General features: G+C 35.4%; 2 protein-coding genes across 2 annotated transcripts in view; one reads left to right on the forward strand and one right to left on the reverse strand.

Moving 5' to 3' along the window:
- Positions 1-17528, forward strand: part of LOC135209741 (thiol S-methyltransferase TMT1B-like) — a 597585-nt gene that overhangs the window by 171035 nt on the left and 409022 nt on the right. The window lies entirely within an intron of this gene.
- Positions 1-17528, reverse strand: part of LOC135209489 (neural-cadherin-like) — a 149998-nt gene that overhangs the window by 113027 nt on the left and 19443 nt on the right. The window contains exons 2-3 of the mRNA XM_064242143.1: positions 6334-6462; positions 3387-3502 (exon numbers count right to left, since the gene is read on the reverse strand). Coding sequence (XP_064098213.1) covers positions 3387-3502; positions 6334-6462 — 245 coding nt within the window. The remainder of the gene's footprint in view (positions 1-3386; positions 3503-6333; positions 6463-17528) is intronic.

A 17528-nucleotide genomic window follows, 5' to 3' on the forward strand; every position in this document is an offset into this window, starting at 1 on the left:
CTGTCAACGCCTTCTGGGCATTATTCCTCCAAGCTTCTGGGTGTGTGTTTTTTAATTGTTATGCCCTATAGTATTAGAAAATGAAAAAAACATTGGATTCTCAACATTTCCACTTCATGTGGAATTTTCAGTAGACTAAATGGTATAAAATCTGGGTGTGTTAACCACATCGCCCACCTGATATGTTCAGTAAATAACTACTAGACTTTACCGTGAAAGAGAAGAAGGAAATAAATCTAGAACACGGTTGTCCTACTACCGTGACGCCAATTCAATATTACTTATAGTTAATCTTATAGAGATAGTCATTACTAATTTCTTTTCAATCATGTTAAATAAAGTACCTTCTGCATCGTTGTGACAGTTGTGAGAAACCAGTCATTGGTAACAGTGTGCCCAGTGACGTCTGCTTAAAATGAAGCGAGAATTGATTTGAATATAGAATTTACGCCAAAGACCAATCACTGGGACCTATGAGGTCATTCAGCGCTGAAATGGAAATTGACAGTAAAAGGTCTGAAAGGTGTAACAGGAGGAAAACCTCAAAGCAGTTGCAGTATGAATCAAGTGTTAGGAGATGGTGGAAAGTAAGATGAAGAAAGATAATATGAAAGGAGGTACAGTAAAAGGAACGAAAGTTGTTACAGCTATAGTAGTACCAATCTATGGTGAGGGTTTTGTTGGGTCGAAAGTCATTTATGTGCGATGCCAAACTTCCATTCTAAGGAAAATTTTATGGAATATAGGTCGTTGTTATATGCCAAAACTGAAGGGAATTACTCAGAAATATTTGCTAAACATGGTTTTTATGATCAACATTCTTAAGTTTTTCAATATCATATTTGAGAAACGTGGCAAACATGTTGCCACATCTGCAATCTTGATTCTCAGGTCAAGTATCGAAATCTGTATCTGTCAGTCAAGAACAATATACCCTTCGTCAATCTCTTAAGAATGGTCAAATCTTATAAGCTGGAGTCCTTTATGGTGAGAGTAAGGATTAGCGGATGTAAATATAGTTGGCGCTCAAACACGTGTGTGTTTGTATGTGATTAAATGCTTAAAAGATGTCTGTTATCTGAACTTTTCTATAAATTGAGAAATTTGAATATGAAATTGTTTTTTTTTTTTTTTTTTTTTCATCTTTGATGTTGATTTTTTTCCTTGTGTAGAACGTTCCAAGACAACAGTCAACTGAATTTGAAAAAAGAATATTCGGGGGATAAGATGAAAAAAAATCCAAATACCATTGTTAGGATTGAAATTGGTCTAGCGTTGCCAAACATCAATCTATTAAAATGTTAATGAGGTAAAGGGAGCAGTTTAGTAACTGAAATTGATAAGAAGCACGAGAGTCGCAAGAATCATCTGGTATCCCAGTTTTCGATTTAAAGAAGAGGAAAAGATGGAAACCTGTGACAGGTTTGGATGACTTTGACAAATGTTTGCTTCGTCGGATAATTCTCCAATTTTATGAGAGGAAAGAAATTCCAACCATTAATAAAGTGTTGTCTGAAATGAGGGGAAAGAAAGAACAGGATTCAAAGGGGGTAGAGGATCTTTAAGAAAAATTGTGAAAGAAATTGGTTTCCAGTACGCAAAACTCGATGGTAGGAAATTTTTGATTGAACGATATGACGTGCAGTGCTTGCTAACAAGATTCCTAGAAAAAATGCAAAACGTCAGGGAGAACAGACGAAATATAATTTATCTGGATGAGACTTGGGTTAATCAAAATTACACAGTAGGAAAATGCTGGAAAGATAATAAATCCGAGAATGCTTCTGGAATTAAAGTACCGTCAGGAAAAGGTGGCCGACTTATAATTCTGCATGCAGGCTCTGCAGAAGGCTTCATTCCAAACGCTGAGCTCACATTCACTGCAAAAAATGACGGTGATTATCACCGTCAAATGAATCTTGAAGTGTTTGAAGAATGTTTCGTTGCCAGTTTCCCAAAGACACCATCAACTTCAATTATTGTGATGGATAATGCTCCTTATCATTCAAGGAAAGTAGATAGACTACAAACGATGTCAAGCAAAAAGGCAGTCATTACAGAATGGCTCATCTCTAAAGATGCGAAACCAACCGAAAAAATGTTGAAGGGTCAACTTTTAGAGATGGTAAAGGTGTACTCCGTTAAAATAAATAACACTTATGTCGTAGATAAAATTGCAGCAGAAAATGGACATGAAATTATTCGGCTTCCTCCCTACCACTGCCAATACCACCCAATAGAGCAAATTTGGGGCCAAGTGAAAAGTTTCATAGCGAAACGAAACGTTTTTACGATGGCAAACCTATCGGAACTTCCTAAAGAAGCTCTGGATACTGTGCCACATGAAAATTGGGAAAATGCCGTAAGACATGCCGAGCAATTGCAAGTGGAAGATGCAGCAAAAAAAAGATATCTTGATTGATAAATATATTGATTCATTTATTGTAAGTCTTGACTCTTCTGATGAGGAATCTTCTGATGAGGAGTCCTCTTAAAGCATCTCTCTCTCTCACGAGGTTAAATAAAGTGTATCATTATCATTCTTATTTATTAGATATACTGTATTTATTACTTGAATGTTTCTAAAATAAAGGAATGATTAATGTATGAAATTTATCATATCCATGATTTCCCTTTCGTTTTCTCTCATGTAGGTTGTTAATAAATAAGTTAATTGAAGAATAAAAAGAACTGTTTCATATCTGAAGTTTTAATGCCAATACACCCTATCTGAATAAAGGAAAAATTAACTTATACCAGCAAACCCTTCTAAGACAATTAGAGTGGGCATTCCCCTTTCACCAGACTCTGAAAGGAGGATAATCTGTACAGGTCAGAGGTGAAGACCTAAGGGTAATGTTTCCCTTGGGTGATTAGTAAGAAATACAGAGCTTTGACTTTGGCCGCCTCTACAAAGAACTTGAAGATATGGCAACACGTGTTTTCGCTTCTAGACACGCCCAAACCCTCACCTTATATTGGTACTACTATAGGGGCCCATGTAAAGCCTACAGCGCACAGCATGACGTCCACTGATAGCACTCACCCCCCTATGGGTGTATGGAGCGAGAAAGGAGACTCCAGAGGCTCAGGGGGTGACTGCCATAGAGAATAATAGGAGCCACTCACTATAATTGTTTAAAATAAAAACCAAACATGTAAAGATACTTTTCCTTCAACATATTTTAACATCACCAACTTTTTATATACATATTTTATCTTCCCACTTTTTCCCCGTGCGAAATAACTTATTACATTCCTATAGGTGTACCGCAAAATATTTAGGCGAATTCATTCCGTAACCTCCATATGGTAGTTAGTGGCAATCCTTTACCAAAATTACCATTGTCTATTCGAAGAATAAAGGAACGGCATTCCCTATTTACCTTGTCGTAGAGTTCGTAGTCCAGCGTAGCCGCCAGAGTGATGAGCCCCGTCTTCTGGTCGATGGTAAACAGGCCATCTCGATTACCACCAGTGATGCTGTATTTGACAGAGGCACCTGCGAGAGATGAACAACAAAGCCTGCATTATCCAACTGCCTAATAATTTGTAAGCTTTTCTACTTCAAATGTTCATTTCTCATGAAATAAGAACAACGACCACAGCCTGTTCAGTGGGAAATATAGTTTTTGTATGCATTTGTCAACGAAATGTTCTTTTCACCACTACGCATACTCATCCCTATCTTTTCAAACAAGACTTCAAACAGAACTTGATGACTAAAACTTACTGCCTCACAAAACATAACGTATAGTGGTAAATACCTCCGCCTCACTTTAATAAATGACCACTAGAACGAAAGCTTTTGAAGACGGGATCTACGGACTGAAGAGAATCTGGCTCAACAGTTTCTCAGTAAAGAAAGATATATTGTTTCGTCTAATGAGACCTTGACGGAACTCCCTTACTTTGTCTGAGATGTTTTCCTTCTTGTCAACTCTTCGTTTCTATCTGGAACTTCTATGTAACGAGATTCGTTGTCTCTGTCTGCGGGTTTGTCTCTCTTTTAACTTCACTTACCCCTTGATTTCACCGACCGTATCTGGCTTTCATAAATAATGGTATTAAAGTATCTGCCCACATCGGATGATCATGATAATGTATTGCAGAAAGGTCTTACGAGGAATTCCAAGAATTTCGTCGTAGTCTTGAAAGCATCATGGGACCCTCTTTTGAGGCCAAATGGCTCGGGGAAAATTTTAAATTCATGCTTCACCTTTGCCTTTTGGATTTTAAACTGAGTAGAGGTATATAAAGACTTATCTCTAGACGTCAAGAATGGAACAAGAAGTTCTATCTGACACCGCAGTTGAAAGTAATAAAATATAATAATACAAACGAAGTAATGCATTGCTTTTGTTGAATCAAAATTGTTTTCAAGTTAATCTTTACTTCCTCTGATATCACGATAGATTAATTCCTGTTGCTCGCATTATGTCAGAATGAGATTCAGTGCCGAAATTGCATTTAATTTTTAGTTGGAAAGTTCGTAATTATATTTATACATATGTAGTATCATTTCTATAGGCTGTCTACTCATTAATTTATCCCTCCAGTTTGTATTTTCATAAAACATACAAATCACGCTTACTGAATCATGAATATCGAGAGATACAGAAAAGTTAGTGTAAACTGATCTCAGAGCTATGGCAAAGGATTACTATAAAGTGTTACAGCTTTCACAGAATCTCAGGATACAATTTGAAACGCAAAATTACCAACGCTTTGGAACTGTGGAATGCACACATACTGGAGAGGACTTTATCTCCTCATATCAAAGGTTAATGGCTACTCCATCTTTTTGTCAGCCGTTAGTGTATCCTCTGGTCAGTTGACTCTGTTCATAAATTTTGTTAATCATTTTTATCAACTTGATTCAGCTGACGTGTCTTACGGGCAACTAACCGTGTAAACTAATCTGTCTGTAGCCAGATGAAAGTGATTGCCAAGAAGGTTAATATCGTGTTTTTTTTTTTTTTCGTCTATAAAGTCTTGCAAATTCTTTTCTGAAAAATTCTAAGTTATTATTAATATACACCACTATATGAGCACTTAACCATTATTGTCAACTCTCTCCATGGTAATTTGTTCAAAGTTTTGAATAAAAAAAACTCAAAATGACTTAAAGATCTTGTCGACTGGTTGAAAAAAATATTAATTACGAATGAGTGTAAATCACCAGACTAAGTCTGATATTCTGTTCTCACTCTTCATCCCAAAGCTTCCAAGAGCAAGAGTGATGAAACTGTTAAAGCTTTTGCATATGTGTGCGTGTGTGAGTGTGAGTATGCTTAGAGGTTTGAACATCCTTCAAAATTTTCAATGGAAATTTGTTTATAGGCAACATTAGGTTTGACTTGGGAATCTTAAATCTACTTTTAACGAATATTACCACCGACTACTTTTGAGGAATAAAGCACCAATGGAGTCCTGCAGAAAATAAAAACAAAACAACCCCTGGAGTTTCAAAATGGATAAGAAATGGGAACATAACTTCTGGTTGCATGCACGAAAAAGTTAAGCACTTATAATAAATATTCTATGTATAATAGCTGATTTACAAATGGCAAAAACGAGAATTTAGAAAACTGCGTTTCCTTCGATGTTTATCTGAATCGTAAAAGACCACTTGTACTCCTCTGTTATCAAACATATCATAAAGTCTACCATACTAGATTTTAAAATAATCCTGGCCATTACCTTTGACAAACCATCTAAAAGCTTCAATTGGGATTCTTTAGAGTTACACAGAGGAGAGGTGGAATCCATCTCGAGGTTAATAATAGCATCACTGTAATGAATGATTCTTATCATAAGGAGAATAGGATTTGTTTGAACTTCATTTGCAATAATGAAGGAAATGACGTGCAATTTGAGAGAGAGAGAGAGAGAGAGAGAGAGAGAGAGAGAGAGAGAGAGAGAGAGAGAGAGAGAGAAATATATTATGAATGTTTTCCCTCCGGGTAGCTGAGGATCAGAATCTTGATGGAACCCTTCTTTTTTTTATTACATGATGGGATTTACCTTAACCAACTACTGGTTATTAAAGCCTCTCTCTCTCTCTCTCTCTCTCTCTCTCTCTCTCTCTCTCTCTCTCTCTCTCTCTCTCTCTCTCGTCACCAGGTGCCACGCACAAGCATTCAATGACTATAAGATACGCACTTCATTCTAAGATACAGAGGAGCATGATGGAATTAAAGACAACAACCCGACATACATTCTTTCCTCAGTCGCTTTGGGACAGAACGCTGCTCTAATCTTTCGTGAAACGTCCAAACTACCTCTGGGGATAGAAAATCAGAAAGAGAGAGAGAGAGAGAGAAAACCTACCTTCTTTATGAGAGGCCATAACCGTGATGACGTCAGAAGAAGTAGGCTCATCCTCCCTGAGAGTGGCGCAGTAGCGGTGCTGCGTGAATTCAATCAGTGGCCTCCCAGTGCCAGACAGAAGTCGCGTTGCTGAAAACAAAAGTGGAAAGTGCACTGAAATTCCAAATAGTTATTGCATATTTCATCCTTATTATTAGAATTTGTCAATATTAAATGGAAGGCAGGGGTGGGAAAGAGTCTGGTCGCATATTCCCGTCCTGTAACCGAGTATGGGTCCTTCCCTGAAAAAGTGGAATGCCAGATCTTAAAAACTAAGTATAGAATCTTAACTATAGAATCTTAAATATAGAATGTTAACCGAAAGGGAATTTTTTAGTCGAGGTCGAGGTGGGTTGATGCCGACTCCAAAACAACGAACACCTGAGAGCGACAGGTATTTGTAGTTGAGAGGCGGCATAAACTTATAACCTCTTGCGGTGGCGGTGTGGTTTAAGGCTTCATTGTGCGGCATGAATTTGTTGGGGTTGATGGTTCGCGCCCGCGAGCTGACAAATTTCTTAAGGACTAAAAAATTCCCTCTGGGTTAACATATGTGAAAATATATTAATTATGCAGTAGAGCGAATTAGATATTAAAGGACATTTGTAGCTCGATGTATGTATATGAATCACGGTAATGTGATATGACATATATATATATATATATATATATATATATATATATATATATATATATATATATATATATATATATATATATATATTCAATTTCAATCAGTTTTCAGTATCTACATCCAGGTAGGCTTTCAGCGTGTCAATGGTGTCATCTTCGCCCATCTCTTTTGTCCTCAAATATACACCTCTTCTAAGCTCTTCAATTATTGGCATGTTATGCTTTGCCGGGATCTCATCCTCCACTTGATCCTTCCAGCGCTTACGAGGTCTACCTCTCGATCTCCTTCCTTCAGGTATCCAGTTCCATCTTTGCATTTCTATTTTCATCCGTTCTCATTAGAGGATCCATCCATCTCAGCTGCCCCTTCTTAATCTTTACCATCACTGGTGCCACTCCTACTATTCTCCTAACATTCTCATTTCTCTCTCTAGCTCTTCTTGTTTTATTTATTATCGTTCTCAGACTTTTTATCTTTGAGGTATGGACCCTACTTGTCATTGTCCAGCTCTCCGATACGTATGTAACAACCCCTCGAATATAGCTTTCTTTACTTCTCTCGGTACAACACACCTCTCATCATTAGCTCCAGAGCATCTATTATATTTCTTTATTCTTTCAGTGATTTCCTCTCCGTTCTTATCTCCCTTATCTGTAAACACATCCTAGATATTTAAATGAGTCAGTGTCCTTTTTCGCTGTATTCCTTGTCATGACGTTTGTTGGTGCTTGAGGTTGTTTGCTGACTGCTACTATTTCCGTTTTCCCTATATTCACTCTTAGTCCCGCTTCTGTTGAACAGTATTTTAAGCATACCAGTGCTCCTACTAATTCCTCTCGGTCATATGTCCAAAAAGCTATATATAATCTGAAAACAGCATAATGTCTACCGGAATATGAATTCTGTCTTTAAAGTCCTTCATAACTTTGTCATGAAGAAATCTTTTTCTTGCAATAATACATTGATAATAACTGCTTTCCAAACAAAACTTTCTATAGAATTCTCTCCAGACTACTGAACATATCATTCAACCCTACACTAAACTTTAATGTTCCTAAATTCTCCATATGCGCCGTTTTCCCATTTTTACATGATGGTAGCTTTAGAAAGGATTTCATTAGCATTATTCAGAAGTACTTTGGAGCCATTGACATCAAGCTCATCCCAAAAAATCCAAGAACAATTGCCTTTTTCTTCAGGTTTAAAGATCGATTTTGCCCTTTGATATCGTCTGGTGTTGTTTATGAATATATTCGTCCCAGATGTAGTCTGGGAACATATCGGATCTTCCAGGCGGCTTCTCAGGGTCAGAATCGACTCTCCTAAGGGGCTGAGTTATAGAATTGGATGTCGACTGTCAAATCTAGAGCTATACTCTATAAGGAATCATGCTACCAAATGCAAAGCACTTATAAATTACGATGATTTTGAATTTATTGGCTAAGCACAGAGCCAACAAAAACTTCAGATACTTGAGTCTTTAAAATTATTAAACTACGGTTTCCCTCATTAAGCACTCGAACTGCCTTTATTCCACTGTTTCTGTCATACCTCATTACTATTTGTACCAGTGATTTTTTTTTTTTTTTGTATGTATGTATTTCTTTCACTATTAGTCCGGTCTTGTCGTTTACTTTCTAAGGTTAGCGTCTTCTGCCTTTTGTATAAGTATATCACTGTCTCAGTTTCTTTTTCCATTCTTTGAAAATATGTTTCTAAAAAATCAAAATATATTTTTTTTTATGTAATTTGTTAGGAGTGTTTTGTGCTCTTGCGTAACCATATGTGTCGTAATTTTATGCCTTGTGGGTATGTATTTCGGTGTTATATATATATATATATAGTAATAGCCACAATGCCCTCTTAACTTCTCGAATTCATCATGCTTTTGTGGATACGTTTGCCACTATAAAGCGTGAAGAATCCGAGAAGTTTTATATATCTATATATATAGATAGATAGAATACATACATACCTATATACATATATAATATAGTATATGATATATATATATATATATATATATATATATATATATATATATATATATATATATATATATATATATATATATAATATATATAACATATATATATATGATATATATATATATACATATATATATATATATATATATATATATATATATATATATATATATATATATATATATATATATATATATATAAACAACACATATATATATTTAATAACAATATAAAGACATCAATTGCTTATTTAACAATAATGCTTCTCTCCTATCAACAGCAGAAACAAAACATTAATATCGTTGATTTTCTACCAAACTGTCACAGCAGTTTAATTTCACCACATCCATTTGAGAAAAGTCCCCATTGTTAAAAGAGGATATTATTTATTTTTTATTTATTTTTTATTTTTTTGGCCGGTGTACAGACTTCATTGTTCTGCTGAGGTACATATTATACCAAACATCCCTACTGATGGCGAATGATTTCTCAACGAGAGACGGTCCGCCATTCATTTCTGGGGCTTCCGTAAGAGGTCGTTGCGTGCTTCCCTTGCATGTCGTTCGGTTGGAGAATGTCATTCATTTTCTCCTCATTTATTTTGGTCATGGAAAATGAGCAGCCTAGTAGATATAGTCTAGGAGACGCGTGATGCCACGAAATTACTCGAAATCACGGATCGTCGAAAACAGTCGGGTATTTGGATTCTGGGCCGCATTGCTTAAGAAAAGAAATAAATGGCTCCAGATGATTGCATCAAAGAATGAAGGAGGCCTCTTTGCATTTGCTTGTCTGCTGATCGGAGGAGGATGACTTGAATTTATATCAGTGCATAAAATACAGGAGGAGCCGTAGATTTGCTCATCTCGTAAAACATAATTCTACAGTTAATAAATGGTTTGATTTTAAACATTCTTTGCGGACATTTATTAGTCTACCTGTCATTGTTAGGAAGATGAAAATGAATGATATGAATGAATGACACATCAGCACATTCCAGCTGTCCTCAATTCTCCGGGAACAACAAAACAAAATAATCCTCTGATTCATGTGAATAACGGTATAATTTTCTTTTCAATGCGTTGAACTAAATATTTTTACATAAATGTAATTTATTTCAGAGGTGACAAACACATAGATATGCGTAGTAATGCAGTAATGTATGTTATTTTGAACATACTTCTGTTCATCAGATAACTGCTAACCACGAACTATTAAAGCAATTCTTGCAGAAAATTCTACTACTAAGAAAAAAAAGGCATTGCACTTAATATTTTACTTGGCATATTACCTTTAATATTATTCACAGAAAAACAAACATTTAAAATGTATTATTCGTAGGTTCTATCGAAGGTAGAATATCACTATTATATTTTGTTATGCATATAATATAAAGTGTTCCTTGAGCAGATATAAAAAGAGAATTAATTAAGGAGAACACTCTGATTTCATGGTTGATTAGTTAAGAGCTTTTATCCAATTTACTTACTCCTCTGCTATGACGATCAGATTTATAGTGTTATATATTCAAAGGCGAATATAACTACTGACATTGATCGGAAACTTTACCTCTCATCCTTAGAAGTGAAACAAGATAATTTACCGTTTCATCCCCACATATATATGAAAAAAGAGATGATTGAAAAGGATAACTGCAAGTAGATATTTAAGCATAATTTAGTAAGCATGCGTTTATGGAATACTTGCCTTGGCCGACATAGTAGCAACTGAACACTGATTGGAAATGAAGGATTCTAGGATAACTATCACATTGTGTAAGTGTATCATATTGAATTAATAATCACGCAGCATTATTTGTGATTATTTAATCCCAAATGTTCTCTGTCACTCTTAATTTGAATTTAATATTTACACTGCTTAAAAAAAAAAAAAGAATAAAGGGAACATGACTGCAGCCATAGATAAAGAGTGGAGAGATTAGACAGTCTATGATGGCAAAACTAGTTTGTGACGAGCATTGCCTGACGCCATCGCTGTGTTGATTATGATATAAACATAAACAATGACGCAACCCATACTATCTAATGGAAAACCCTGCAATCTTTAAAACGTGTTTTCTCGGCTGTCCGTCAAGACTGTGAAAAGTTATGAATCATTTACAAAATACAATATGTACTGTATGCAGAGGTATGAATAAATAAAGATATTTAATTTTGCTGGTATATTTCTCCTACAGTTAAGCCATGAAGTTCTGTAGAACATGGCGACATTACAACATTATTATCGTGCTGCCAATTTCTCAGCAGTCTTTAAAGATTGATAAATGATCTTGGCAACATTTACCAAGGATAATGCGTACTATACTATGTTGATATAAAAATATTTATTCAGTCTGATGTAGTTTTTATACACTTTTGCAACTAAGCTGACCAAGTTGCTGACGTTATGTGCTTTGCTTACCACCATAAATTTTTAGTTTACTCTGTAGAAGCAGAACTAATTATTATCGTTCTTTACTGATGGGTCAAACTGACAGGCAGTAAATGAATGAATGATTTTAAGTCATCAGGCGTCGTGACTTCTATGGTTATGTGCACCGATGTCAATTAAAAGACTTCATTGTGATATATAGTTATATTAGATATAATTAAAACTTATAGGAAATAAAATTACATTTTATGCCAAACTTCAGCTTCAAAAATATATGTAAAAATGCCACTAGCATCGTACATTTGTAATGATATATAATATCAATTCCATGATAAAAAGAAATGTAATACATTCCTTAGAATAAGAGCATAACTCCGAATCAGGTCAGGGGTCGGGCGGGAAAAAAACGCCCAGGATGTGTGCGAAGGCTAGGTAAGCAAAATAATAAACACACGAACGAAAACCTCCTCTTGCTCTGGGAACCTAGCTTTGCTCCCACGAGAACTAACTGAATATGATGAATCATCTTAACCTAAAAAGAGGTGTTTGTTCGTGCACACGTATGTCTGTTAGGTTTGTAACCTATTCCACTGTACATTACTTTGTAAAACTTCACTTCTTCCTCGTCCTCCAACTCTCTAGGAAGTATTACCACTCTCTTCTGAAAAGTCTATCTCAAGATGTAACCTATTCAGAGAATATACCTGTACTAAGATGAAGAGAAGAGATTGAAGAGTATCCCCTTACCTGCCTGCAGAGAGAGAGAGACAGAGAGAGAGAGAGAGAGAGAGATTGTTAAACATCTCCAGACACACTACTGTTTGCATTTGCAAACCATTCAATTACCAACCGAGGACTGTGTACGGACACTTGAATTATAAGTGATTCCAGTCCCCTAACACATTACATCCTCTCCAAGGATTTTAGTAAGGATGTGCCCGCCATCCCCATCCCAAGCTTCAGAGAGGTATCGAACTCTTAAATCCGAAAGACTGGGGCATTTGACCAGCAAATGCTTTACAGTCAAGGGGACTAAGCAATCGTCACAGTATGGGCAAGGCCTGCCGTCATTAAAAGCTCATCTGTTGAGCGAGTACAGCCAATGCGAAGACGACAGAGGTCAGTTTCCCATCTTCGGGGCATAAAGTTATACTTCCAAGGAGATATGACACATTTAATCTCTCACATCTTATTCTGGTCTAAAGAGTCCCAACGCTGTTGCCAAATATCACAAAGAGACCGTCTGGTATTGGGCCAGAAATCACTGTGTAATATTGGAAATCTCCTTGAAAGTAGTTCTGCTCCAGTTGTTTCTGCCAATTCCACTCTGGTACCCTTACGTTCAATGATGACAAGTCATTCTAGAATCTTTAAAACTAAAGGGTTGGTTGGATTAAAATGTACTAAAGCCTGCAAAACGCTTTTGGCATCACTAAAAATTGTAAAGTTGTCGTCTTTCAACATAGCTATTTTTTCAACAGCAATTAAAATCCCTTACAGCTCTGCTATCAAATTTGATGCCTCTGCCAGCATTGAATTTGGATTCATCTGTAAATGTAAAATAACTACTTTGATGACATTCTGAATATTCTAAGAAAATGGACCTAATTTCTTCTTCTGCCATATCTCTCTTCAAGCTTGTAAAATAATGACAGAAAGAGACTACAGGCAACTTCAAGAGCAGGGTTGTGGGATTGTGGTGGATTGCTAAAGGGAATCACTCCAATACTGGCAAGACTCAGGCTACCCAAGAGTTGTTTTACTCTATATCCGTAAAGTTGTACTGATTTAGGATGAGCCACGAAGTAGCCAAAGAAATTCTCTCTATGCACTGTTTGAGATGCAAGAGAGCCCGGAAGTCTCTGCAACCTATACCAGTATCTGATAACAGAAGACTGACAATACAGTTCCAGAGGCTGTTCTCCAGCATCAACAAGCAGACTTGGAGTAGGTGAAGTTTTAAAAGTCCCTATGGCTAACCTAATGCCAGTATGGTACACAGAGTATAAAATTCTTAAGCGATTAGGAGTGGCTGAAGAATATATTTCACATCCATATAACAATTTTAATAGCATAAGGGCTTCGTACAATCTAAGAAGTGTTATGCGATCAACTTCCAAGGATATGTTCTCAAGGACTTTTAAAGATATTTAAAATTTCTAACATTTACCTTTCAGCATCTCAAGATGTGAAGCCTGTGTCAACCTTTGGTCAAAAATTAAGACTAAAAATCGGGTTTCCTCACACATGGGATTCTTTGTCCTTTAAGATATACATCAGGATCAGGATGCAGTCCACGAATGCGGCAGAAGAGAACAGCAACAGTTTTGCTGTTTGAGAGCTTAAAGCCATTCAAATCTCCCATTCGGTTATCATATCAATTGTCAACTGAAGCTTTTCAATTATGGACATTCTTGCTCTAGAAAATTATATGGAAATATCATCCACAAAAATTGTATGAAGGACATCGTGAGGAATAATCACAGATATGCCATTTATTGCCAAGGCAAACAGAGTAATGCTGAGCACGCTACCTTGAGGGACTCCTTCTACTTGGCATTTTTTTTCAGGCAGAATATTACCTACTCTTACCTGAAAGTGCCTGTGTTAAAAATGCTCTCGGGAATAATGGCAACTCCCCTCTTAATCTACATTCATTAATAGCTTAAGAATTCATCATCTCCAAGCAGTGTCATATGCCTTTTCAAGTTCAAAAAATACTGTGACGTGATGCTGCTTGGATGCAAATGACTCGCAAATAGATGACTCAAGTGCAATTTTCGAAATCCACACTGTGCAGGTGATAAAATGCCTCTTATTTCCAAGATCCACACAAGCCTTGCATTGACCACTTTTTATATTATCTTCCCCAGACAACAAGCTAGTGCAATTGGTCGGTAGCTTGTTGGTATTATTATTCAAAAAGTAGTTTAACCAGACCACTGAGCTGACTTTCAGCTATCATAGGGCTGGCCCGAACGATTAGGATAAAACGGCAGGTCTTGGATTGAGGCCAAGAACTGGGACGAAAGAGGTCATTCAGTATGATGTTGAATAAATTAAAATTATATTAAAATCTGGACAAAGGTGCAGTATGTTGTCTTCCTGGAAAACACACACAATAAATACACTTACTCATACTTGCTTCCATACATTCACACTAAAGAGGTGTATTAAATTTCAGAATAAGTTCAGTAACATTTTGAAATTATTTTTGAAATTCTAAACGCTCTAAGGTTTTCATCCTTTTATCATTCACTTATTTTTATGTATTAAATAATCGCAGTTCTTCACAAACATTAATATAGGAACTACCGAAAAATTAAAAGATTCTGACAAAATTTCCTTCATTCATTTGTTTCCAAAAGTTTTCACTCCATAAGTTACATAATGATGGAAAAATATTGAAATATGTAGGGATTAAAGGAAACGAAGATGCTGATAAAGCAGCTAAAGAAGTACTCCATATGACCAGTACAAATGTAAACATCCCTATTAGTGACTGTATAATATATATAATAACAATCATTATAAATAAATGGCAAAATATATTGAATGAGGAACTTATAAATAACAAATTGAAACACATAAAGTCCTGTGTTGGAAAATGGAGTTCATCATATCAGAGGGATAAGTATGTTTATCTCTATGATATGATAAACTCCATTTTCCAATACAGGACTTAATGTGTTTCAATTTGTTACTTATAAGTTCCTCATTCAGCATATTTTGCCATTTATTTATAGTGATTGTTTTTATATATGTTATATAGTCACTAATAGGTATGTTTACAATTGTTCTTGTCTTATGGACTATGTCTTTAGCTGCTTAATCAGCATCTTCGTTTCCTTTAATCCCTACATATTTCAATATTTTTTTCCATTATTATATAACTGATGAAGTGGAAACTTAATCTTGTGTACAATATTAATTTTTGGATTTTAACAATGAATGGCTTCTGTAGCACTTCTGAAGTCGCTATAAATTACAAAATTATTGAATGAGGCTTCTTTAATTAGTTTTATAGCTGATACTTTTGCACATAACTCAGCTTTAATTACTGAGGCATTATCACCCAGAGAGAACTGATGCTTTTTGTCTTGGGATACTGCAACATATCCCACTCCATGTTCTGACTTAGATCTATCTGTGTATATTGCGTAATGTGGATATTTTCGGATTATATGTTCTACAGTATGTTGTCTGTGGTGTTCTTGAATATTTGAATAAGTCTTTGATAAATATTTTAATTTTATGCAAATTTTTAATTTTTTCATATTCTAAGGAGGAAATTTTATTATTGAAGGTAACTAACTGTATATTCATATTCAGTAACTCAAACAATCCTCTAGCTCTAACTGGGAAAGTTGGTAATTGATTGTTAATAAATACATATAATTCAAATAATTTTTTGGTTAGTGAATCACTTGACTGAATTTTCAATGCCCTCTTCGGTGTTGCTCTTTATGGAGAGAGAGAGAGAGAGAGAGAGAGAGAGAGAGAGAGAGAGAGCGAGGTAGTTCACCACATGGTGATGATATACAGGCTCCTTCATTGTGAACAGGGTCTAACATGTTCAGCGTTGCATCCGAAGCCGAGGCATATACTTCACATCCATAATTATCAATGATAGGCAGTACTATTACTTTACAGAGCAGTAAGGATATGTCTAGCGGCTCCCCAAGTAGTGTTCAATAACTCTTTAATTAGAGTTAATGCTCTCTTACATTTTGATTTTATATATGTTATATGAGCTTTACAATTTAGGTGAGTATCGAAAACTAAATCTAAGAATTTAGCATTTTGACCAATTGGTGTACTATGAGTTCTGATATTTAAGTCTATTTCTTCACCTTTCATCCACCTTTTATTTTTTTAAAATACAACTGCTTCAGTCCCATTTATGGCTATGTTAAAGCCTACAGATGAGGTCCATTCATCTATTTTTAGTAGAGTTTTAATAATAATTTGCTCTGCATGTTTAAGTGAGATAAAATCATCCATATAAAGGTTACTTTTTGTTCCATTAGGTAGATTATTACAGCTATCATTAATTTCTAAAGTAAACAGTGTGCCACTAAGGGCGCCTCCTTGTGGAACAGAGTTTTCAAGTGGAAATGTACTTGACAATATATCATCAATTTTCACTTGGAAAGTGTGATCTTACAGAGAGTTTTGGATAAGCATATGTAGATCTCCAGGGATGTTGATTTTATGTAACGTTTTTAATACTGCATATCTCCATGTAGAATCGTATGCCTTTTCATTGTCAAAAAAGACAGCTAGTGTAATCTGTTTTCGTTCAAATCCTCTATGTATATGGTCTTCTTAGTTGGATAGAGAATATAATGTAGATCTGTTGCATTGTGACCCAAATTGAGGGGGCGTCAAAATTATATTTTCTCAAATGTGCCATGTTAGTCGAGCATTCACCATTTTCTCTAGTAATTTTGCATAAACCACTTGTTAGAAAAATTGTTCTGAAATAATTTACATCACTTGGATCCTTTCCAGGTTTGGTGATAGGATTGATTATGACTTTAAACCATTTATTAGAAAATATATTTCGAAGCCATAAATGATCATAAAATTGTAATAGGTGTGACTTTGCTATTGGTGCCATGAGCAGATTTATTAGCAGACCAAAAAGATAATTATTAGCAGACCAAAAAGATAATTATTAGCAGACCAAAAAGATAATTATTAGCAGACCAAAAAGATAACGATTAGCGGGTCGAGCCAGAGGGCAAGGCGGACAGAAGATCCACAGAAAAAGGTAAAGAAAAAACTATATAGTGTTGGAGTGAAAAGACGTTTTACTGAACGGTAAAAATTTTTCAGGTGCGCTGTTTGACGACTGTGTTCAGTGGAAAGCGCATGAGTTTCTAATCAATTTTTTTTTTTTTCATGCATACAGGAATTTTTTCATTTATTCCCATTGTTTTTTTTTATCTATTTTTTTATTTAATTTCTTAAAATTGTGATTTTTCCCCTCAAATGGTTTCAATGTCACCATACAGAATGGAAATTCTTGACTAATACTTTTATCTATCAGTTAGTGGGTAAAATAGAGATAATTATGGGAATTAATGTGTCTTGGTGGGAGGTGATGTGTGGTATTCATTTGAGATAATTTTTTTGCT

The sequence above is a fragment of the Macrobrachium nipponense genome, chromosome 38 (genome assembly GCF_015104395.2).
Source record: "Macrobrachium nipponense isolate FS-2020 chromosome 38, ASM1510439v2, whole genome shotgun sequence".
Classification (NCBI taxonomy): Eukaryota; Metazoa; Arthropoda; class Malacostraca; order Decapoda; family Palaemonidae; genus Macrobrachium; species Macrobrachium nipponense.